The 25,942-nt window shown below is 38.9% G+C and overlaps 1 protein-coding gene across 1 annotated transcript in view; it reads left to right on the top strand.

Annotated features, from left to right (window-relative positions):
- Positions 1-25,942, top strand: part of KAT2B (lysine acetyltransferase 2B) — a 99,547-nt gene that overhangs the window by 49,146 nt on the left and 24,459 nt on the right. Inside the window, 7 exon segments of the mRNA XM_038570735.1 lie at positions 1,286-1,378; positions 2,738-2,919; positions 10,128-10,319; positions 15,852-15,958; positions 19,924-20,049; positions 22,303-22,439; positions 25,232-25,440. Coding sequence (XP_038426663.1) covers positions 1,286-1,378; positions 2,738-2,919; positions 10,128-10,319; positions 15,852-15,958; positions 19,924-20,049; positions 22,303-22,439; positions 25,232-25,440 — 1,046 coding nt within the window.

The raw sequence follows: 25,942 nt of genomic DNA, 5'->3' as shown, positions 1-25,942 counted from the left end.
ACTCAATCTTTCCATATCCTTAGAAACACATATATTGACGTATCATTCTTGCATGTTTATTTTTATAAAAATGGGCATAATACATTGAAAGGATCAACAGATTCCCCGTGCTACTAATGTATATGGCACCCCTAGAAGAAATTGAAGCCCTTGTAAGACATGGCTCAGGGGGACACATGGGGATCTTCAACCTTGGCTGTTTGTCCATTTCCATTAACTACTGGGAGCATGGTTGCCATGTTTTGCTTCTATTGAAAAGGCAGTAAGTGGAGAAAAGAGAGAAAGATGTAACTTAAATAAACGCATGGTCGTGTCATACCTGGCCCACATGGAAAGGTTACAGAATTTTCCAGCAAAAGTTGAAGGCAAAGGATTTCGATATCAAATTTATTTTCAGATTAGGTCTTGATTAGTGACTCTTGTGTTCCCTTTTCTCTCAGATATTTGCTCTTTGAGGGCTTTAAATTCCAGTGGCAGGATTAAGAGCAGTGTTTTGTTTTGTGGGCATTGAGATGCCGAACACTTGGCTTGTATTCTGTGCATGGAGAGGAAATGAAAAGAGACCGCAACACTGAAAGTTGCCAATTGACAGCCCTGCAGAATTCCTTCCTGAAGGGCCCAGGCCCTAGTTTATGCATATGACATACAGCTGGGACAAACAGCCCTCTCCTCTGGCCTCAAGCGTGCAGAATGGATCTCTGCTTTTCAGGGGCTTAAATATGAACCTACTTAGGGGCTGGATGGGTGGTGCGGCCGATTAAGGGTCCGACTCTTGGTTTTGACACCAGTTGTAATCTGCATGAGATGGAGCCCCGTGTGGGTGAGGAGCCGGCTTAGGATGCTCCCTCCCTCTCTCTGTCCCTCCTCCCCATGTGCCCTCTTTCTAAAATAAATAAATAAATCTTAAAGAAAACCCTCCAGAGCATCAGCATACCTGCAGCGGCTTAGACGGGCACATGCAAAGTGTGAGTGTTGTATACCAGGCCTTGGGTCAGTGGGAATCTAGAAATGGTGGGGAGAAGGGAAAGTAAGTAGGATAGGGGTGCCTGATGGCTACTGCTGGTGCTCTAGGCTGCTCTGGTCATGAGTATGAAGGCAAATTTGGGTTACCTGGTAGTAACCCATTTTATTGATTTAAGGATTTATTTACATGTAGATAAGATTATTAGAATATGGTGACTTCCCTTCAGAGGCTGTGAGGTGTGTGTGTGTGTGTGAGAGAGAGAGAGAGAGAGAGAGAGATAGACATTGATTTTTTTTTTCTTAATGATTTTTTTTTTTGCAGCTCTTGAGAAAGTCTATTTTACAAAGAGGAAAACCTGTGGTTGAAGGCTCTTTGGAGAAGAAACCCCCATTTGAAAAACCTAGTATTGAACAGGTAAAAATTTAGGAAAAAAAAAAAAGAGAAGCCCCTTTTTATTGCTTTGAGGCTGAACAAACCTAATCTTCCATCTCTATATGTGTCTTCTTTCCATTCTCTATACTTGGCTAGAGATGCTCACTGAGTCTGTAGATTGTCTTGGACTTTTTGCATCAGAAATGCATACTTAATTTAATAAATGATCTAGCTTTTGTCTTTTTTTTTTTTTTTTTTTTAGCTTTTGTCTTTTATGGTTGCTGTATACTCAGAATTCACTGTGTTTGGGGAAGAAAAAAATTAAGCAGAACATGTAGGTCATAAGAACACATGGAATGTGCTTTTTCTTGATGTTGATATTTTAAAATTAAGTCTTTGTCCTTTTGTTTGTCCCTGTCTGAAAAAGCCTATTGAGGTGAAGGGAATTCAGGAGCATTGTGACAAACATTGTAAGTCAAGCAAAAAACACAAAAAAGAAATGAGACTTTGCATCCAGAAATTGACTTCCTGTTACATTGTGATTCCTGGAAAGACATTGGTTTACTTGAGGAATCTGTTGACACATATAGACTTTTTTTGTGAGGTATTGTATCTCTCCTCAAAGTCACTTTTTAGTCTACCATTATTTGGTTAACAAAATCTCAGGCACTCTTGACTGAATTTCTTTATGGGAATGATTATAGAAGCTAGGACATCAGAGTCACTACAAATACAAATAAGAAATTTTATTTCTTATTTGTCTCCAAACTCTATTCAATAAGAATTTATTGCTCTTTTATTTGAAATTAGATTAGATGGGATGTTTTACAGAAACATTAATCTACAGATTCTCTTAAACGCTTATAATTTTGAATAAGAATTTTTTTTTTTTCTTGTTAAGCTTGCCAAAGCCAAAAGAGTGATAGTAAAGAGTTTAAATTTTAGTGGTTTGGTTCAATGGAAGACCTGTGAGCAGCCCAGCCTTGTGATTAAAATTTTGGTAATATAAAAACATAATGTTTATCAAAGAACCTCATTATATGTTGACCTACTATTTTGATAGTGCAACAAGAATTTTTCTGCAAAATACTGATATTTTATTAAGAGGTTTTGACCTTTTCTGTCTGTGATTTTGATTTTCTCTTTAATGCTTGAGAATTGCAGCAGGCATAGAAGAGCAACCCACAGCTTCTCTGTCTTGTCACTTTTCATCCACTATGATCTGTGGCATGATCCCCTCTAGGCATTTGCGTTTTCTAATAGAGAAAAGGAAGAGATTTTTGTGAATAGAGAAATGTCTGTTCTCTAGCTAATAACCACCAATGGTACTGACTGTGTGGGTGTTCAGAATTAGTATGGTTGCATAGCTTGTACGAATAAATTGCCTTCCCTCCTTTTAAGGGTGTGAATAACTTTGTACAGTACAAATTTAGTCACCTGCCATCCAAAGAAAGGCAAACAATAGTTGAGTTGGCAAAAATGTTCCTAAACCGCATCAACTATTGGCACCTGGAGGCACCATCTCAACGAAGACTGCGATCTCCCAATGATGATATTTCTGGATACAAAGAGAACTACACAAGGTAATCAGATGACCAGTTCTTTTCTTTTGGCCTCTTAGAGCCTGTTGTAGACATAAAATTACTACTTGTCTCTGCAAGCAGAGGGTTGCCCTCTTACATGGAAACTCCATCAATTCAGAGAGAATGTTTCTATAATTTAACTTTTTATTAATATCATGATATTTTGGGGGATGAGGTCCCGTAATATCCAGTGTGAGAGTGATAGCTACATGGAGCTACTGAGCACTTGAAATGTGGCTAGTATGAATTGAGATTTTGAAGATTATACAAAAAAAAGAATGTAAAATATTTCATTAGTACTTTTTAATATTGATTACATTTGAAATGATAATATTTTGGATATACAATTAAATAAGATATTAAAGTTAATTTCATCTATTTCTTTTTACCTTTTCAATAACTACTAGAAAACTTAAAATACTTAAAGTGGCTTGTATTGTATTTCTACTGAAAATCACTGACCTAGGTAATCATACTATGACTCTGCAATTATTATATAGAAACTTCACTCATTTAAAAAAACATTGACATATGAATATAATAATGTTAAAAAATTTTTATAAAGAAGGAGTGATCACCCTAGTCCTAGCACCATGTTGAGACTGATATCATTACACATGTTGTCTTCCAGTCTTTGCCCTTTAAATAATTATTTTATGTTAGTTAGAATGAAAAATATATATATATAGAATTTGCATTCTTTTGTCCCCCTACTTAACATCATATCAAACATTTTACTGGTTACATTATGGTCTGTTGAGTTGATGTACTGTAATTTACACAACCTTTTCCCTGTTGGTGGACTTCAGACTGTGCGAATATTCTTGGATTGCACATTTCTTCCCCCTAACATGGAAATTTGTTTTTATTGTTTATGAATTACAGAATAATAGAATTGACTTCAAAAATCTTTGACATGGGCCACACAAAATTGGATGACTTACATTTATTTTTATTTGAATGAGAGTGTCTTGAATTATCCATTCTATTTCCCTTTTTATAACTTTCCCCTTTTTTATTTTATTTATTTATTTAAGCAATCTATACTTACTGTGGGGCTCGAACTCATGACCTAGAGATCAAGAGTCACATGCTCTTCTGAATGAGCCAGCCAGATACCCCATCCTCTTTTATATTTTATTGGCACAGTAAGCTTGCTTCAGAAGGTATTCCTGACTTAAAGTAGGCAATGTTTTTTTGAAAGCCTGAGAGCACTTGTATTCAAGTTTTTAAGTTTTTTTGAGGGACGCCTGGGTGACTCAGCACTTGAGTGTCTGCCTTCAGCTCAGGGCGTGATCCCGGAATCCTGGAATTGAGTCCCACTTTGGGTTCCCTGGATGGAGCCTGCTTCTCACTCTGCCTATGTCTTTACCTTTCTTTCTCTCTGTGTCTCTTATGAATAAATAAATAAAATCTTAAAAAAAAAAAAAGCTTTATTTATGAGAAAGAACAGGCAGTGTGAGCAAGGGGAGGGGTAGAGGGAGAGAGTCTTCAAGCAGACTGCCCACTGAGTGCAGAGCCCAATGAGGGGCTTGATCTCAGGACCCTGAGATCATGACCAGAGCTGAAACCAAGAGTCAGATGCTTAACCGACTGAGCCACCTAGATACCCCTCCAGCTTATTTTCTGTAACAGCAGATGACCTGTAGAAATGAATATAGTTTAAGATAAGTTACCTCTCTGATCATTGACCAGATATTCATGAGTGATATCTCCTTTCCTCTCCTCCTTTCTTTTAAAATATATATAATTTGAGTTATAAAGTATTTCCTTACTAATTGACTTTTATGGGAATTACAGATTCGCTCAATATCAGTTTTTTAAATTCTATCTTTTTTCTATACTTTCATTTCAGATTTTTTCATGAAATAATATGGTTCCTATATTATTTTAACTTGTTTATAATAAGGGTAGAAATAATAAATCTATCAAAAATACAGTGATGACTGGCTGGCTCAGAGGACCTTGCAACTCTTAACCTTGGGTTCATGAGTTTGAGCCCCATGTTGGGTGCAGAAATTACTTTAAAAAATCTATCTGTCTTTTAAATCCATCTATGAACAATTGGCTAAGCTGAATATTTGCCAAAGGCAGACCACTGAATGTATTTACATATACTCTTAACAGAGGAAAAGTTGTTTCATCGAGAAGGAGAATTAAATGTAAGGCAACATAGAAGAGATCACTGTATTTTACAAACCAGTAAAAATGCTATGTAGCATTTGGGAATTACCAAGAATTGGGAATTACCAAGAATTACCAAATACTTATGGAGTAGTGAAATTAGAAATCAAACTGTGAAATGAACAGTGGGTTTGAATCATAGCTCTATCCCTCCCTAGTTCTGGATGTTTCAGACCAGTCATGTCACCTCCTTGACCTTCAGTTTCTTCATCTGTCCGAGTCTCATGAGTACTGTGAGTGTTGTGTGTAGTGTCTGGCACACAGAGCAGGCACTCGGAAGAAGCTAGTCATCATTTTCCTCCCACACATGTTGTTCTCTGAACCTCAGTCACTGCGTGGGACTCTTAAGTGAGAGCATGTACAACTGCATGAGAGTGTCATTATTTGAATATCACTTTAGAAACTAAAATAACAGGGAATAGAAAGACAGCAGCAGATTCCTTTCTGTTGGCCCAGCATCTTGAGCCAATGACTGAGGGTAGAAGAGTGGAGTCCGACGATGGTGAAGAGAAACCTGCTGAGAGACTCGAATGAATACACCCTGATGAGTTCTGAAACCTGCTGATCTCTAGGTGGAATGTAGACCAAGAGCCTCTTAATAATAAATAAGGAAATGAAGGTAGACGACACTCGCCTCCTCTGCTTGCCTGCTATCACACCATGTTGATGATGAAAGGAGAGTACAGAGAAGCAACCTGTGAAAATTATGAGAATCAGTAATTGTTTCAGAGTAAAATCTCATTGTCATGACAATTTAGGATTTTAATAAACCACATTCCACTACAGCATGGTGTCTCACTGATACTAATCTTCTCAAAAATGGGTAATATTACAGGCTGCAGGTTTTATCTTGATGTGTAAGTGAACCACAGGACCTGGAATGCTGGTTCAGCATATAATTGACAGCAGTTGTAGCAATTAGAAGGGGCGGAACTTCTACTTCTACTTCTGGAGCTTAAACATCAGCACGAAAATGGGGGAAATAGGACTCTGTGGAAGAGATCAGACTGAGAAAATTATTATTGCAGACCCAACCTGTGAAGATTTTCCAATAAAAATTAAGTGCTCATTGAACAGTAGAACTGCTTAAATGACTCTCTGCTCTGAGTAAAGGAAAATTACAAATATTTTACATATTGAAAATATTTGACATTGTAATGTTAACAGATAATTGATACCTACTAGAAGTATATATCCCCTGGAAATCACTGGATTTAGAAAAAGCTCTGGACAAATGTTTTGAAGTTCCCCGAATTTCATGATGGTGCACTAATATAATTCCATGAAGAGACAACATGAAAATAAAGTGTCAGAAGAATGTGACTTTTTAAAATATTCTGGCCAACAGAATTGGCTACTGGAAGCAGCAAATAATTAGTCTTAGATTCTGAGTTGTGCAGACCTTCTGAAAGGTGTAATGGTCGCCCCTGTATTGGGGAGATGTTCTGTAAGAATACAGTGCAAGTTGGATATAACTAAGTTGATTTCAGTGAAACAGTTTCATGTAACCATTGCTCTGTGTTACTGAGCATTCATCATGTAAGTCTAGAACAGCACTTATCAGGAAGCATGGAAAGAACAGTGGGCTAGGGGATAGAAGATCCTTCCATTTATTTCAGGTGAACTAGGAGAGATCACTTAATTCCTGCAAACCTTAGGATTTTCATTCCAGCAAGTAGGATGACATGGTCTATGCCCAAGTTCTCCAGTCCTGTTCACATTAAAAAAAAAAAAAAAAAAAAAAGATTTTAGGAATGCATGGTGGCTCAGTGGTTGAGCATTTGCTTTCAGCTCAGGTCATGATCCTGGAGTTCTGAGATCAAGTCCCACATGAGGCTCCCCTTGGGGAGCCTGCTTCTCCTTCTGCCTATGTCTCTGCCTCTCTCTCTGTGTCTCTCATGAATAAATAAATAAAATAAAGAAAAATATTTTAATTTATTTATTATAGAGGGAGAGAAAGCAAGGGAGAGAGAGCATGAGCAGGGGGAAGGGTAGAGGGAGAAGCAGACTCCCCACTGAATGGGGCTTAGTTGACCCCCAGGATCATAACTTGAGGAGAAGGTGGATGCTTAACTGACTGAACCACCCAGGTGCCCTGTTCTGTTCACATTTTAAAGAAAGTAAGGTAGTTGCAAATTATCATAGTGCTGTCAAAACTCTTGAGTTATTTGCATACACGTGCCATTTTTATTAGGCATACGAAAATGAATAAACTGTCCTTTTACTGCTTTTTAGAAGACCTGAAGCCAGTCATTTAGGTAAAATCTTTTCCTATGGTTGCTTAAGTGTTTGGAGGAATGTGTGTGCAGAGACGAGGCACATAAATTCCCATTTCTTCTTTCCATCCCACTACTCCCAATGACTGTAGTAGCATTTATTGAAATAGCACCAAAAGACCACACATTGACTCAGTCTCTGTCTTACCATACTGTGTACCTTACAGATTTATAAAATGCAGTTAATCTTGCAAGTAAAAACAAAACAAAGTTAAAAAGCATAAACGGTAGTCTATAAAATGACTTTCAGAGGAAATGAATGGAAGCCTATTATTCGAAACATTTTACTAGGCAGTAACAGTTTGTGTTGCCTTCCCCTCCCCTGGAAGATTGCATGGCCTGTTAAGCACTTCTTTATAACACTTTATGATTTTACGATAATATTTATGACCTACCATTGCTGTCGCAGAAATAACAGCAGTTTTAAGTAGAGTATTGGACATCTGTGACCCCTCAACAGATGGAAGTGCTCTTAAGACTCAAAAACAGAAAAAAAAAAAAAAGAGACTCAAAAACAGGGCCTTCCATAGATACATAGTGTGAGCCACAAAATTTTCTAGTAGTTACATTTAAAAAAGTAAATAGGCACAGGACATTAATTTCAATAATGTCTTATTTTACCCAATATATAAATATTATTTCACTGTGTGATCAATGTGAAAAATTACTAATGATTGCATTTTTATCTTCTTTTGTGTTGTCTTTAAAATCCAATGTGTGTTTTATACTTATGGCACATCTCAATTCACTCCCTCTAAAGCTAAATGGAGTTCCTATGGAAGCAGTAAAGTTATGTTTCATGGAAAAATATTTCACACTGTTTCCATGTCAAAGTAAATTTTAAATTGATTAAATGATATTAAAAATTAAGCTCCTCACTTGTACAAGCCATGTTTCAGATGTTCAGTAGTTACACGTGGCTGGTAGCCATCGTATCAGCACAGATAGAGAACATCTCCATCAGCATAGATGGGTGTTTTGGACAGTACTGATCTAAATTCTGAGAATCTTCAACCTTCCATTGCAGAAAATTGGACATATTTTTAACATTATAGTCCTGTGATGGCCTAAGTCTTGTGAAACTGAATTTCTGAATTATTAAGGTTTGTAATTTTAACTATTAACGTTTGTTGTTTCATAATTAGTCACTTGGGAGCTGGCCACCCTTCAGCCCCAAATATCTTATAACCTCATCAGGTGGCCACAGACTAATATCCAGCCTTGAAGGTGATGCAGTTCTATGTGAAGTGCCTTATGAATTACAAAATAAATGCACCTCCTAACTTGTCTGCCACCAGGACCACTGTTTCTGGTTTGACAAGATACAGTAGAACACTTAAGATGCCCATTTTGGTACTGTAATCATAAAATGACATTTGGGTATAAATTATTAAGACAGAAAAGCTGAGAGAAGAGTTGGAATAGTAGCAGGGTTTTAAGGTCAATTTTGAATTTAGGCAGGTGAACTAATGAAAATTTTCTTTCCGAAAGATGAACTACCACCACCACTACCACCATCACACCACAGGGAAGATACAAAGTGATACAGAATAAGAGAAAGAGAGCAATAAGTACAAGTTAATTACTATTATTCCACTCTTTATTAAGGGTTGGAACATTCATCAGGAGCTTCCCATTAGCAGTTTGGGCATATTAGAGCTCTTCCTCCCACTTTAAAGGTATCAGGAAGGCACACCAAGAAGAGAGGTGTTAATTTTTTGGAAAGCAGTCCTGTCCCGGAAAAGGAGGTTTGGATCTGCTGCCAAGGAATGAGGATTTGTGTGATGAAGCTTCTGACCCCTGGTCTGGCAACATCTTCTGACCCCTACTGTACAGTTATATTACTGGGTCCTAGGAATTTGAGACCTTGCATCCTGGGAGACTATAAAGAAAGAGGGTCGATTTTGAATAAACTTTGATTCTCTAGCTTCTCTTGGCTGAATGAGCCTTCTCCATTGTTTGCCCTACATAGCCAGTGTACCCCAGAACCGCGGTCAGATCTCAAGAAAGCCTCTGGCTTCCCCCTGGGCCTGGGCACTCGTCCAGCTTTTGTAATGCCGAAGTGCATTTTTAAGTTGAAGGCTGAGTCATTGAAGACACACTTAAGCGACAGATGGTGAAGCTTATTACTTCCTGCGTTTTGACTGAGTTTTGAATAGTCTTGAAGATCTTTATCTTCTCATCAAAGCTTCAGGGGTATGTGAGTGCTGTGTAGGCATTTTAAATTTTACCCAGAGAACTAGATGTTGGAATTCTGAGTCATTCACAAATGGGACTTCCTCAGCTTCTCCTTTAATATCTTCTTTTATTTAAACTACCACTTACATACCAGAAACTCGAATTGCACCTTGCACTTTCCATATCATGCTCATAACAATTCAACGAGGTAGGTATTATTGCTGCCCCCCCCTTTACAGGTAAGGACTAGGAGACTTATAAACATGATTACATTTCCCCAAGTCATGCAGCCAGTTAAGTGGCAAAGCAGGGATTTGACCCCAGGACCGTGTGACTGTAGGACTCCCTGCATGATGCTGCAGAATGGAATGATTTTCACAGAACTGGACCCAAATGCTTGTATATGGGCAAACTAAACAAATTTCCAAGTTTCAGTAGCTGGCAGTGGTACTACTACTCGTCAATGCAGACCTAGTTTCTTCTGCTGTGGTTAGACATCCATCAATGGATGTTTCAGATGGACCTGGGGGCTTAAGGTATATTGATGGTGCTTGTCTCCTCTTATCACAGGTGGCTGTGTTATTGCAATGTGCCCCAGTTCTGTGACAGTCTACCTCGCTATGAAACCACCCAGGTGTTTGGGAGAACACTGCTGCGCTCAGTCTTCACAGTCATGAGAAGACAACTCCTGGAACAAGCGAGACAGGAGAAAGACAAACTGCCACTTGAAAAAAGAACTCTCATCCTGACCCATTTCCCAAAGTAAGAGAGCGCCCTTGCAGGTCTTTGATTGTGGAGCTTGAGATTGATAGACATTCACCAAAGCCTGTATCAGTAACAAGATCAGGAATGATAGGAAAAGCGTCCCAGGGAAGAGGGAGAAGGGACTCTCTCCTTCTCAGCTCCCTTTTTAGGTACTACACAGTGTATCTGTTGTTAGTGTGGGATTTGTGTTGCTGTAGTGCCACCTCATCTCACCTGGGTCCTTGTCTTTGGGTCTCGGAATGGGGTTGTGCTCTGTTGGGTATATTCAGCTGCCAGGGAGCTAGCGGAAGATGGAGGAGAGTGGTAGAAACAGTTTCCATCTACTCAGCAGGACAACCCAAGTGGCTGATTTTTTTTCCATCCCACATCTCCAACCCTTTCTAAGTCTGGTGAATCACTTCTGCCTTAGCTACGGTCTACCTGCCCCTCACTCTTTGAAAACTAGACCCCAAGGACGGGGCTGGGTGGGAATAGAGAGACTTCCTTCAGAATGATCTTTGTACCTCTCTACTCAGTTTTTTGTAGAATATATGTAACTCTTGTGTACCTGCCAGAGCTCCAACATATAAATAATCAAGGAAATATTTTTCAAACGAAGGAAATGTGTTAAAGGAATAGGAAGTGGGATGCCTGGGTGTCTTTGTGGTTAAGTGTCTGCCTTTGGCTCAGGGCATGATCCTGGAGTCCTGGGATCAAGTCCCACATTGGGCTACCAGCATGGAGCCTGCTTCTCCCTCTGCCTCTCTGTCTCTGCCTCTCTCTGTGTCTCTCATGAATAAATTAAAAAAAGAAAAAAGGAATAGGAAGTTGCAGTGTTGTACCATTGGCCTTGGAAATGCATTTTCAGTGCTAAGACCAAAATTTTAAACTAAAAGCCTGGCTGCTCATGAGAGGGGCTGCAGGTGCAGTTGCCTATTAGTCATGGACCAGTGACAGCAAGACACTGAGTGAGACAGTTTGTTTTGTGGGCGTCATGCTGCCTAGACCAGCATTTATTGTGGACAAGGTCGAAGGTATGATTTGAAAGGGCTTTCTAGGTATGATAGAGCCTTCCTTCCTTATACCGTTGAGAACTGCTGGTGTAGAGAAGAGTTTAAGAGAGGAGGTATTCTCTTTAACCAGAGACTGATGATGCCCTATTTTAGTAGAGAAACTTGATTTTTATTATTAAGTTTTATTATTTTATTACCCAGTTTGTTTCTCAGGAAAGACAGCTTTAATTTTTAAGAATAAGGTCCAAAAAAACAATAAAAAATGTTTTTCTGATAGAAATTGACTGAAAATTCCTTTACAGTTTAACACAAATCCCAAGCTGTGGATAGAAGATGTCATGGGTAATTCTGATGAGCTTTAGCTGAACTCCCAATATTTGCACATAAATCCTAGCATCCTGAGTTCCGGTGTTTTCTTAAGGCAGCCGCTACCAGAGACTGAGGCATGACATGAACATTTTGGTATTCTCCAGGGAAGAAGATTCAGAAGTACTTGAAGCTGCAATTTGGGTATTGTGCCTACATGGGTTATGATCTCTGGGCATGCTCGTGTATACAGTAGCTGCCTTTTAGCTGGTCTGAGCTCCTTTCATTCAGGATTTACAGCAGTTTTCTTATTTCTCTATTACATTGCCACATAAGCAGCATTTTTATATTTTTAGATTATAGTTGTCATTCTGTGTTTCTAAGCCAAGGAACAAAGGGGGCCCTCCCCCATCTTCTATGGTACTTAAAGAGAAATTTTAATTACCTTAGAGAGTAACAGGTTTTTTGTTTTTTTTTCCCCATAGCAAATTCATTTTGCTTCTTGCAGATTTTTGCTAATTATAGTGTGTTATGTTCCTTCATCCCATAGTTCTGGCATGCTTATGCTGTTGGATTAAAAAAATCCATGCTGTTTTTTTCTCTTCTCTATTACTAATGGTAGGGTAAAACTACCACCCACTTCTTCTTTTAAACCCCCTGTCAGTGAATATGACAAGACTGAGGCTGATAAGGATTTATACCTATAGCCTTGGCAGCGGAATCACATATATGGAAGCTTCAGGTGCTGTTTGAGTCTTGGGCACTGTCACAGTGTGAGAGCTATAGCTGGCTGCACACCATTCCTTGATATCGCTGTGATTCTCACATGCATTTGCAAGGTTGACATCCTTAACTTCCTCCTCCTCATAAGTGCCCTTTCTAATACGTGGCTTTAATTTGTGCCTTTCCTAGGGTGCCCGGGTGGTGTGATCAGTTAAGCATCTACCTCTTGATTTTGGCTCAGGTTGTGATCTCAGGGTCCTGGGATTGAGTCCCACTCATGTCAGGCTCCCTGCTCAGTGGGGAGTCTGCTTCTCTTCTAGTCCCTCTTCCTCTCCTCACCTTGCACTGGCAGGAGCTCTTCCTTCTCTCAAATATATAAGTCTTTAAAAATATGTATACAAAATGTAAAAAACAAAAAACCTGTGGAAATATGAAAAAAATGTATACATTAAAAAACAAAAACAAAATTTTTGCCTTTCCCTCCATCCACTAGCATACAAGGTGGTTTTTAGAAGGGTTTAGTATCTATATTTTATCCTAAAAGTGATGAATGCACATTCAGATGAAAATTTGATCAAGAGAGAACAAAGAAGCAAAAGATGCTCCCCCTCCCTCCAACCCCCAAGCCCTACCACTCGGAACTACTTTTAGTGTTTTTCTCCATGGATTGTTTTCTTTATTTCTGCAGTTTTGTATTGTATATATACACAAAGCAAGTACTCTCATCATTGCATGAGACTATTTATTATAATGAAATAACTCTGTTTATATATACATATATAACACGCATATATGTATATAGAATTATTTTTCTTAAATTAGTGATGGAACTCTTCCTTGGTGAATCTCTGCAGGGCTTTTTTTTTTTTTTTTAATAAGATTTTGTTTATTTATTCATGAGAGACACACAGAGAGGAAGAGACATAGGCAGAGGGAGAATCAGGCTTCCTATGGGGAGCCCGATGCCGGGACTCAATCCCAGGACCCAGGGATCACGCCTTGAGCCAAAGGCAGATGCTCAACCACTGAGCCACCCCTCTGCAGGGCTTTGTGAACAGTGTTCTAACCAATTACTGATAGAGAAGAGCCTAGAAAAGGGAAAGGAAATTTACCTCCATGATGAAGGGCAGTTGGGGAAATCTGGAGGGCTGTGTAAGATGGGAAAATGGGAAAAGGCCTCAAGCACCTTCTTTTTCATAGCAAGATCAGGACATGATATCAGTAAGGATCTTACCTCCTATTGCTGTCAGTCTTGCTGTGATTGGTAAGAAACATACTAAAATGTTTTAAAAAGTTAATGGTGGCTTGCTTAGGAAGTGACTCATGCAGTTTCTATAAACCATGAATTAAACTATCATGTGCGGGTAGGTACTTATTCAAATGGTACCTTGTTCTTAAATCTGAGATTTGTTCTTTTTTTTTTTAAGTTTTTAAAAAGATTTATTTATTTATTTGAGAGAGAGTGTGCGAGCAATCGAGTAAGCAAACACAAGTAGGGGGAGGGGCAGAGGGAGAGGGAGAAGCAGACTCTCCACCCAGCTGGGAGCCCCATGGGGGAGACTCAATCCCTGGACTCCAGGATCATGACCTGAGCTGAAGTCAGACGCTTAATTGAACCACCTAAGTGACCCTAAATCTGAGTTTTAATCTGAGTAGCAAGTAAGAAAATGCCTGGGACCTTTCCCGATCTGTTTTCACTTTCACAAAACAAACCTCTCCCACCCTGAAATAATTTAAATTCTTATAGGCATTGATAAATGGGAAGAACAGTGGTACTTTTAGTGATTATGATAATGATATGGATCCTTGGTCAGTTATCCAAAACTTTGATACCGATGTTTCAAAATTTAAGATTTATTTTTAAGGATTTTATTTATTTACTTGACAAAAGGAGAGAGAAAACACAAACAGGGAGAGCAGCAGGCAGCGGGAGAGGGAGAAGCAGGCTCCCCGCTGAGATGGTTAGGGGAGCAAAATGCCATAGATGATTAGGGAGCCCAATGTGGGTCCTGGGGCATGACCTGAGCCGAAGGCAGATACTTAACCAAGTGAGCCACCCAGGGCACCCCAAAATTCAAGATTTAAAATATTTTGTCAAGGTAATATAACACATATATCACAGCACTAAGGGTAGGGGATATCCCCCTAAATCAAATCCACTTTTAATTGTAAAAACTATAGATAATTTTATGTATGTTCAGGTTAGATTGTTGCCAAATGGGTTATGGGAGATCTTTTTTTAAGAACTTCTGGAGTTCAAAATTTCAGAGACAGAATAGTGGACTCATCATATTCAACCTTTATTACAACATTGCAGTGTGAACTTCATGGGGGCAAGATGGTGGTTTTGTTCGCCTTGCCCTCACAGCACCTAATAGAGTGCCTGGCACAGGGCAGACATTCAACCAGTATTTGTTGAAAGGATGAATGGAGTACTTACTTGGGGTCAGGCACTATTTTATGAATGCACATTAGCTTATTTCTCACTATGACCCTATGCAGGAATTAGTGTTGATGTTTCTGTTTTATGGAAGAGGAATCTGAGAAAGAAGAAAGTTAAGAATAATTTATCTTAAGGGTCACAGAAATTAAGTGGTGAGCTTGGCAAATGGATTCTAGAGTCCAAGCTCTTAGCCTTTTCTTATATTTCTCCCCTGGAATTAACGTGCCTTAAAAAGAGGCTTGTAGGAAGGTATTTCAGTACCAGATGTGTAGTCTTGTGTTGCTATTTTAATCATTGTTCTTCACTTTTGATACACATAGGTTTAAGGTACTTCAAAAAATTTAGTCACTCAAGCCTGTTCTCAGGGACTCTGATTCAGTAAGCCCGGGCTTGGCTATCTATATTTCTAACAAAGTCTCCCTGTGATTTCTGTGGACCCCCAAAATTTGAGATCAATTTGGTTTATGACATAAGTATAACATAGCAATCAATCACATTCTAATCCTAGCCTGGCAATTTCCTCATTGTGGAACTTTGAGCCAGTTATTTAATATCATGCTTAAGTTTTTTTTCTGTAAAATGGATATAATAATGGGTTCCATTTCATAGGTTTGTGATAATAAAAATACGTAACCCATTGGGTTGATGTGAGGATTCAGTAAGAAGTTCACAGAACAGTGCAGGCACATGGCAAGCACTTGATAAATATTAGCTTTTGTGGTGGATAATGACAGTGGTAATAACAGCTCCATGGATGGTGGAAATCTTGCTCTGACGCTGAGGAGCACTTAGTGGAATGCATTCCTACAGTTAATGACACTGTGCAGTCTATGTTGTGTCAATCCGTGGAGAATCAAAAGAGAATAAATTTGTAGAAATGCATTTCCTTGTTTGAATATACAGGCCATTAACAAAGTCATTATTTGAGTCATAATTCATGAGCGTATTTCTGAAGTGAAGGTAAGATGCTGATATTGGGGTGCTTGCCATAGATGGTTAGGGCTTTCGTCCCTCTGGTAATATATTAGTTTTTTATCTTACTGTTGCTTTTACTCTTGTGTCTAGGTTTCTGTCCATGTTAGAAGAAGAAGTTTATAGTCAAAACTCTCCTATCTGGGATCAGGATTTTCTCTCAGCCTCTACCAGAACCAGCCAGCTAGGAATCCAAACAGGTAAATTTCTCTTTGCATAAATCCAAGAACAATCAGGAAGTGTTAGTCACAGCTCAACTCTGCATTTATTTGTGTTTTTCACCAAAAAATTGAAGAATAGAGCCAACAAAAAAGTAACAGTTTGGCGAATCTTGCATCTGCATCAAGGAGAGCAGGTGCAAATCAGTTAAAACCACTCCTCCTTGTGCTATTAGGTTTGCTTTGCTTGCACATTACAATCTTAGAGGAGGTGTAAAATACCACACAGCTCAGCTCTGTAGTCAAACGCTGGCTTTTTTTTTTTTTTTTTTTAAGATTTTATTTATTCATGACAGATACACAGAGAGAGAGAGAGAGAGGCAGAGACATAGGCAGAGGGAGAAGCAGGCTCCTTGCAGGGAGCCTGATGTGGAACCCAATCCCTGGACCCTGGGATCATGACCTGAGCCAAAGGCAGATGCTCAACCACTGAGTTACCCAGGCAACCCCTGGCTCTTTTTAAAGACACTTTAAGTCTCAGTCAATGTCCAATTATGCCCAGGAATCAAGTCTTGGTCTAATTTCTGAATCTGTGATGTCTGTTTCTTGCATCAAGTTACTATCATGGATAAAGGTAGGATGGTGAGTGGAAGAGAGTAGTCTTGAATCTCAGGTCGTGAAGGACTTCCAGTGAGGCGAGAGCACTGTTGCCATTGCCCTGAGTGGCATCAGCTGGTATTTTATGGTGAAGGAAGACTAGTGACTTCTGATCCCAGAGAGAGGATCTGAATTGCTGCCTTTGACACTAGGAAGACTCGGATAAGTTTAGCAAGAGATGCCAAAACGGTAATTTGTATGTGGTCATGGGGAAAAAGAATGCAGAATTTTGATGTCAGAGTTTTTAAGATCTCTAGCTCAGTGTGTATTATTTTTGCCTCCAGAAAAAAAAAATACAGTTAATACAGTTCTGTGAATTTTGACAAAACACATGCTGTTGTATAACCACCAGTACCATCAAAATACAGAACAGTGGCTTCCCCCCAGAAAATTCCTTTGTAACCCTCTGTAGTCCATCCCATTCATTACTGTACCTCCAGCCTTGGCAACCACTGATTTGTTTTTTGTTCCTGGAGTTTGCCTTTTCTAGAATGTCATATGAATAGAATCATATGGTACACCATTTTCTGAGTCTGACTTCTTTTACTCAGCAGAATACATTTGAGGTAGTGATTAATTTTTTTTTCACCTAGAGCCCAAGTTTGGATATAAATATAATTAAATCTCTGCGAAGCACAGTACTTAGGGAATGAGGTATTTTGGGTTGGATCAAATCCTTTTTGTTTGAATTCTTGTTTTTAGAGACTTGAGATTTTAGCATTTACAGGACATATTCTCTGTGGTGGCTGGACATATCTATCCTCTTTATTGCTCTGTCTGTCCCTGTGCTGTTCAGTTTGTCTTTATTTCGTCTGGTTTTCAAGTGGTATCTCTCCCACAAACTCTTTCCTTATTCTTCCTATGCCTTCTAGCAAGGACTGGATCTCTTTTCTTCCAGACTTTCATAGAACCTTGACTATATCTTATCTTGGGTTCTCTAACTTGGCTGCGCTATGGCATCACTTGTGTTGATTTAAAGTAATACTGATTTCTGAGGCTTTTCTCGAGAGTGATAGAGTTGGTTGAGGCCAGACGTTGAGACTTTTAAAAGCTCCCCAGGTGATTCTGATGTGCAGCAATATTTGAGAACACTTACCTCATGCTATCCTAACCCCATTTTTCTGTAAGTCTTGTGTTTCCTATGGGTGTGACTCCTGGGTGGTCAGAGACTGTTTTGCCACAATAAAAATAACATATATCCCCTGAGAAATTGGTGAGACACCGAAGCTCAGAGAGGAGCACCAAGTTGCCCACTATCATAGTTCCTAAGCATTGGAACTGGGCTTCATGCCTAGGCTGTGGAATTCCTTAACTACTTTACTACATGAAGAGCCAGACCTCTAGCCACTACCACACTGCCTTACTTAGGCGTGTGCTGCGAATGTGCAGGCAAATGCTTGTGGGAGGAATGAGTGAAGAACACAGTTTCCTCCTTCAGGCAGGGGGACACCGAAGCTGACAATCAAAGTTGACAACGGGGTCAACCTCGTTCTTTTCTGCAAGGTCTTCCTGAAAGGATTCCTCTGTTTGTGAAAACTCCCATTCGCCCTTTCCTGCTGAAAATGCCTCCCAATCAATTTCCAGTACATTTATATGCCTTAGCATATGATAGAGAACGCAGACATTGTCTCTGGCTCTCGGGGTTTCGTATTTATTGCTGTGACTACGGTTGTAACCCAGTTGAACTGTATTGTCCTCTTTACTATTACTGAAAGCTGTCAGAAGCAGGCTGCCTTCTCCTGTTCTCCTGTAATTGCAGTGTGTTCTCTGGGGGGAAAGAAGAGTGTAATCATCTACTTAATTGGCATGTCTGCACGTCTATGCAGCTGTGATAAATGACATTCGTAATGATGGCTCTGAAGGTTTGCAAGATACTCAGATGTCTTCAGAGTCACCAGAGCTTCCTCTTTGTGTGGAATCACTCCAGTGTACTTTGAGATTCAGTAGGTCTGTTTCCTGGAAGGAAAGCCGTATAGCCTGGCACTATAGTATATTCTGAGTGCAATGGATTGGTGTCTCTCTATTGCTCCATTAACTTATTCCATCACTTTGTTGGCCGTTTGGAACGTTCTCTGGGGACTGAACTGTGGCTGTGTTGAAATTTAGTTGAACATTCTCTCTGGGCATCTGGCTGCACTGCCATACTCTGTCCTGTATATGACCAGTGTCACTGAGAATGTCTGTATCCTTCATCTCCTCTCACCCCACTAGCTACAAATCAGCAGCACACTAGCAAAGCAACATGCTATTTCCTCCAATGGCTTTATAAAACAAAAGTTTTTTATTTGTAAATACTTTCAAACTTACAGAAAAGTTACAAGAATAGGACAAATAAATCTTATATACTGTATATCCTCTGCCCAGATTCACTACTTGTTAACATTTTGCTATATTAGCTTTATCTTCCTCCTCTCTCTCTTTCTCTCTCTTTTTTTTTTCTCTAAACTATTGGAAAGTTACAAACATCCTGCCCCTTTGCTGAGCTCAGTGGGTATCTCCCAAGAACAAGGACATTCTCTTACTTAACAACAGTATAGTTATCAAGTAAGGAATTTAAGCTTGATGCAATATTATTATCTAATCTGTAGACTGTTTTCCATTTTTGCCTCTTATCTCAATCATGTGGTTTATAGCAAGTTTTGTGTCACATCAGGAGGCACATGATGTTGGCCTCTCTCCTTCTTGTTGGTATAAGCTTGATCACACGTAGTGTGTACATGATTTCTCCACTGCAGTGTTACTATTTTTTCCTTTTGCAATAAAAAAGTGTTTTTATGGAGATGTACTTTAAAATTATCCTGTCTTCATCAAAATTACACTCCCAAGGTTTGTCCTGCACAGATGATTCTTTCCTGAATCAATTATTTTATGCTGGCTACCAAATGATTCTCCCCCACCCCCCACCCCCCCATCATTCCTTCCTTTTTATTTCTTGGTATTCTCCTGTAAGGAAGACTTTTACCTTCTGCCTATTTATTTATTTATTTATTTATTCATTTGTTGTTTTATCATTGTGGACTCAGATATCCTTACTCTATTCAATGGGCCATAATTGGTTACTTTTTTTTTATTGTCATGTTCACATTGGCCCCATGGCTTTTATTTTAATTAATTAATTTTTAAAATATTTTAAGTAATCTATATACCCAGTGTGGGGCTTGAATTTACAACCCCAAGATCAAGAGTCGCATGCTCCATCCACTGAGCCAGCCAGGTGCCCCTCCATGGCATTTATTTTGACAATGATTTTGTTGTGGTGTTGGGCAGGAATGGGATGGTTGCATGTGCACGTGGTTCCTTATTGCCTAAGAAAGGAGTCACCTAATACCTTTTTTTCTTTTTGGGGCCAGTTATCAGTCCACCTCCTGTAGCTGGGACCATTTCATATAATTCAAACTCATCTTCCCTTGAGCAACCTAATGGAGGGAGCACCAGTCCTTCCTGCAAAGGCTCTTCTGGGCTTGAGGCAAACCCAGGTAAGCTCTTAAGGGGACATAAGAAAGGGCTATGGTTTTCCATAGAAGTTCTGTTATAGGAATGCCAAAGGTAGATTTAGGCCAACTACAAATTGTGAATGTCCAGGACTATAATGGCTGGAAATCACTTTGAGCTGTATTGGTTAGTTATTGCTATGGACAAAACAACCCAAAATTCAGAGGCTTAAAACCATAATCATTTATTATCATAGTTAACTCATTCTGTGTGTTTCCTGGAAGGTAGCTGATCTCAGCCAACCTCATTCAGTCTTTGCTAGGCTTGCTCATGAGTCTACCTGTTGACCAGGGGCTCTATTCTGGGCTTGGCTAGAACACTTAAGCTAGAGAATCTCTTCATATATTTCTCATCCTCCTGAGATCACTGGGCTTCTTTTCTTTTTCTTGGGGCAGAATATGTCCTTTTGATGATGGGAAAAGCGCCAGAGAACAAGTAGAAATAGTTTCTTGAAGCCTAGACTCAGAACTGGTATACCATCACTCCTGCCTTATTTTGCCATTTAAAGCCAATTACATGATCAAATTCAGAGTCAAGAGGTGGAGAAAATGTACTCTACTTCTTTTGTAGAAGACCCACAAAGTCACATGGCAGAGTGTGGATACCAGGAGGGTAAAGACTTTAGCCACTAATGTAATTTGCCAAATCTTAATCTTACATGCATTTCACAGTTGTAGGATGTTCTGAAGGTTGCATTTCTGTCCATGGGCTTGACATCAAACAAATCTTGGATATGACCAAAATTTGACATTAAAGAAGTAGCATAAAAGAGGGAAAGAAGAAAATTTTAAATGTAGGGCCACATATTTAGCATGTGTGCCACCATTTACTCTATCTCTCACTTCTGAGAGAGACATTACTAATCATTCCAAAAACTCTTTGCCAGTGAGCTTGGATGTCATATCCTTTCTTATCATAACACTGTTAGCAATTTTTCAAGTTTGGGGCATATTAACTATAAACCTCAGCTACAAAATAAGTAATTCATAGAATTACTCCTGGGGAATTATGGAATTTGAAGGCTTCTTGGTCAAATAACTAAAAATATTCTCATTTACCCTCAATAACAACTACAAAAGTTATAAAAACAAGAACTCAGCAAAAGCCATTTAGTAAGTGACACGTAATGTTTATGGAAGCACCTCATATAGATAAGATACTTTACCTTGTTCTGGTCCTTTACCTGAGGATGGTGAGAATGTTCTATGGAAGTATGCTTAGTGGGATTCGGACACGAGGAATAGATTTGAACATCTAAAAATTATTTTAAATTTTAATTATAAAAATTAATACATATTATGACAGAAAGAACCAAGCATGACAGTAGAAAGGAAAGAAAGCTACCGTATAATCTAAGGAGGAAAGTGGGAGAAAGTTTTCTTTGCCTTCGCAAGGCCTGTCCCGCATGTTGAAAATGGCCCTATTCACTTTGTGAGGTATCATATTATGGCAACAAAGCATTGTGAGAGATAAAGAGGGTTATTTTATAGTGAAAATAAATTTACCAGCAAAATATAAGATTTCATTAGTATATTTCAAATACATATAAACATACACAATATACACATATCTATACATAAACACATGTATACATACATGAAAGAGGATGAACAGAATCACAAAGAGAAATAACCTGATCAACCAGTGGTTGAATGCTTGAAGCAACATCTCTGAGTAATTCATAGTTCATGTGGACAAAGCTATCAATAAGGATATAGAAGTGCTGAAAACATAATCAGTAAGCTTGATCTAAGGGGGATGTACAGAGATCATTACCCCTAAGAGTCAGAAAATACACATTATTTTTAAAAAGACACTACACATTTACTAATAATCTGTAGTATTTTAGGTTCTAAAGGAGTTTCAAAAATTTTTGATATTTTGTTACATGGACCATGTTCTTTGACCACAAAGGGACTAAATTTAGAGATTAATAACAAGTCATAACTAAAATCACCCCTTGCATGTACAAATGAACAAACACATAACTCATATAGCAAGTTAAAAAATTACCAGAGAAAATAGGAAATATTTGGAATGGATCTGTGGTTGGTGGTTATTATGACCTCCACCCTTCTCTTTCCCATCTTGCACTGCCACCTCTTCCCTGGGTAAATGGAAAGTTGACTTCCATGCCCATCAATGTTCATAGAAAATTAGTTGGATTAGTTGGCATGTATTAACTGCTTTGTGTTTAAGATCATCCATTGTTTGCCCTTTTATTTTGATCATCACAGGAGAAAAGAGGAAAATGAATGACTCTCATGCCTTGGAGGAGGCCAAGAAACCTCGAGTTATGGGGGATATTCCAATGGAATTAATTGACGAGGTTATGTCTACCATCACAGACCCTGCAGCAATGCTTGGACCAGAGGTCAGCAGGGTAAACCAGAGCAGCCAGCTGGTAGACCCCTTCTGTATTCCGCGGTCATTTCAATTGTTGGAAATGGGGGTGTTATGGGAGATAGCAGGTTTTGCTATCCTGGTTTGCATTTAACCAGGTGGTCAATGTATGGAGGGCAAAACAAGCTAGTAGAAAGGTGATTCCCCTTGATGAATAACACATCAAGGAAACAAACTAATAATCTCACACAGTTGTGGGCATTCCCACTTCAGCTTTTTATCTGGAAATATTTACATTTTCATAAATGTTAGAAACATTTCATGATAGAGATCCATATTTAATTTAGATTCACCAGTTGTTAACATGTCACACATATATTCCCTCTGTCTGTGTCTCCTATGAACCATTTGGAACCATTTCAGAATTCAGTATAGTGTCACAACATTTCACCCCTATTTTTACCTGTATTTCTTAATATGAAGACTATTCTTTTACATTACCACAGTGTAGTTGCCACAATCAGAAAATTTAGCTAGGTTATGTTTTCTGACATATAGATTGACAAACTATAGCCTACAGGCCAAATCTGGCCAACTGGCTGTTTTTGTAAAGAAAGTATTTTTTTTTTTTTTTTTTAAGATTTATTTATTCATGAGAGACACACAGAGAAAGAGGCAGAGACATAGACAGATAGAGAAGCTGGCTCCCCACAGGGAGCCCGATGCAGGACTTGATCCCGGATCCTAGGATCACATCCCGAGTCAAAGTCAGACGCTCAACCACTGAGCCACCAGGCACTCCATAAAGAAAGTATTATTTAAACATATATTTTCTATGTCTGTTTTACACTACAAGAGCAGATTTGAATAATTAAGACAGGTGATGTATGACCTGCAAAACCTAAAATACTTGTTATCTGGCTCCTTTATAAGAAAGTTTGCTGACCCCTGGCCTAATATATTAAGAGTCCACATCTCATTTCCCCAAAGAACCATGTATTTGTTTGTCCTTAGAACATTTGTTGCTATTATTGAAGAGTCAGCCAGGGATCATGAATTACATTTACACCTTTCTCTTCATTTCTTTAGTCTCCTTTATTCTAGAATAGTTCCTCAGTCCTTTTTTTTTTTTTTTAAATGGTAGTGCCATTGTTGAAGAATCCTGCTCACTGGTTTTGCATAAGGACCCCTTTTTGAATTTGTTTATTTACTCATGATTGGATTAAGTAAACCAGTTTTGCTAAAAAGGTCTGCTGTTATTGCATTGCATCCAGGGGCAAGGCAATTTAAGATGTTTCTGGGGCACCTGAATGTCTCAATCGGTTAAGTTTCCCACTCTTGTTGATCTCAGGGTCATGAGTTCAAGCCCTGTGTTGGGCTCCACTCTGGGCTTGGAGCTACTTTAGGAAAAAACAAAAAGATATTTCTGACAGCTTTCAGGAAATGAAGAAATGGCTTGGAGATTATTTTGTAAAATATCTTTCAAAATTTTTTTAGCATGGCATTGCTACATCATTTTTTAATTTGTCATGTTTCCTGAGATACTCATTTTATGGTATTGAGGATAATTTAAAGAACTGGACTGTTTTAAGAGAAAGATCTCATTGTAAGATGATTATTTTTCCCATTTCCTGCTAGATATCCAGTCCTGGGATCTAGGCAATAATATCTTTTGCGTACTTGTCTTTCAAGGATTTAGTAACCTTACAGATTAGTTTAGCTCAGGTTTTTCATCTGCAAAGTGAGGATGTTATCACACATTTCAAAATTTGTTGAGTGAATTTTATAGTGTACTGGAGTTGGCTTGTACAGGTGTGCACAAGGCAGTTGTTAAATTTTCAAGAGTTTTGTGAGCGAGTTGTTAAATGTGTTGGTAGCTTGAAATTGACCACAGTGGCACCTGGTCACCTGATCAGCCAGCTGTAGACCAACGGGATGAGCAGGTGCTACCATTTGGGGCTTTTCTTCCCTGAGGAACTATTTATTGAACATTTACCTATATACCCCTGGATGGATTAAATAGGATGGGGAGCATTAAGTGCTGGCAAAATGTTGTGCTGCCAGCTGTGGTTGAGAGTTGGTCTGCAGATACTTCGGAAAGAAAACTGCCCTCCAAAAAGAGGTACCAACACTATAAATGTGACTGCCACTATTGGGACTGTAATGAGAATTTTGGGGATCTGTCATCCTGAGGGTCGTGTAAAGTTCAACCAGATGGGATTCCTTCAAACCAGAGGTGGTTAGCACACAGGCCAAATCTGGTCTGCCCTATTCCTCTTATAAATAATATTTTATTGGAGCACTACTTCATTCATGCATTCATACATGCTTGCACAAGTGGAGGGAGAGAATCCCCAAGCAGACTCCCTGCTGAACACGGAACCCCACATGTGGTTTGATCTCACGGTCCTGAGATCATGACCTGAGCTGAAATCAAGAGTCAGATTGTGATTAACTGACTGAATCACCCAGGCGCCCCCCCATTCATTCATGTATGTCTGTGTCTGCTTTCATACTACAACTGTGTTGACTAGTTGCCACAGAGTCCTTATATGTATTATGTAGCACTTTCCAGGAAGGTTTGATGACTCCTAATCTATACCATATATCCATGTACACATGTAATTCTAATACTCTAATCTTTCAAAATGCTTTACCTCCCTTTGCCATTTTGTTTTTGTAACTTGTGTGTTATTCAGGTCCCCGAAACTCCACAAATGTGTATCTTAATTAGAACAAATAAGAGAAGCATGGAGATGTCCTATCCCCGTTGTCTTAAGAGAAGAGTTCTATGTAATTTTTTTCCTGTCTCCTACATCACAGACCAATTTCTTGTCAGCGCATTCAGCCAGGGATGAGGCAGCAAGGCTGGAGGAGCGCAGGGGTGTGATTGAATTTCATGTGGTCGGCAATTCCCTGAACCAGAAACCCAACAAGAAGATTCTAATGTGGCTAGTAGGTCTACAGAACGTGTTCTCACACCAGCTGCCCCGGATGCCAAAAGAGTACATCACACGGCTTGTCTTTGACCCGTAAGTGGTATTTGGCTCTTCTTTCTTATTTCCCTTTTAAATGAAGGAGGAACCACTCAGATAATGGAAGCCAGCCTGAGTCAGCTACCAAATCTTGCTGCATCTTGGCACACTGGGGAATACAGAGCTACATCAAGATAATTGCCATGACCAAAAGCAGTAAGATTAATATTTCAACAATTCATATACTTTTTTGTTAATAATAATGAAACTTTGTATTTTATGTTGCTGGTGACCTATGGTTCTTTCATTATAGCAGTGAAGAAGTATAAACAGCAAAAATTGTCCTTTTTCAAAGTCAAAATATTCTTGATTTTGGTATCTTAACTAGGTATCACTGTTGCTGGGTCTTAACTTTGGGGAAATTTATTGGGGTATCAGATAGGTACATTTGAAAATCCATTGCTTTAAACAAAACTCAAACAACAGAAAACCTAAAGTTCTCTAATTGAATGTATTTTAACATATATAGCCTAGCAGCCTATGTGGACTGTGATTCCTT

The sequence above is a fragment of the Canis lupus genome, chromosome 23 (genome assembly GCF_011100685.1).
Source record: "Canis lupus familiaris isolate Mischka breed German Shepherd chromosome 23, alternate assembly UU_Cfam_GSD_1.0, whole genome shotgun sequence".
Lineage (NCBI taxonomy): Eukaryota > Metazoa > Chordata > Mammalia > Carnivora > Canidae > Canis > Canis lupus.
This window is presented reverse-complemented; position numbering and strand designations above follow the sequence as displayed.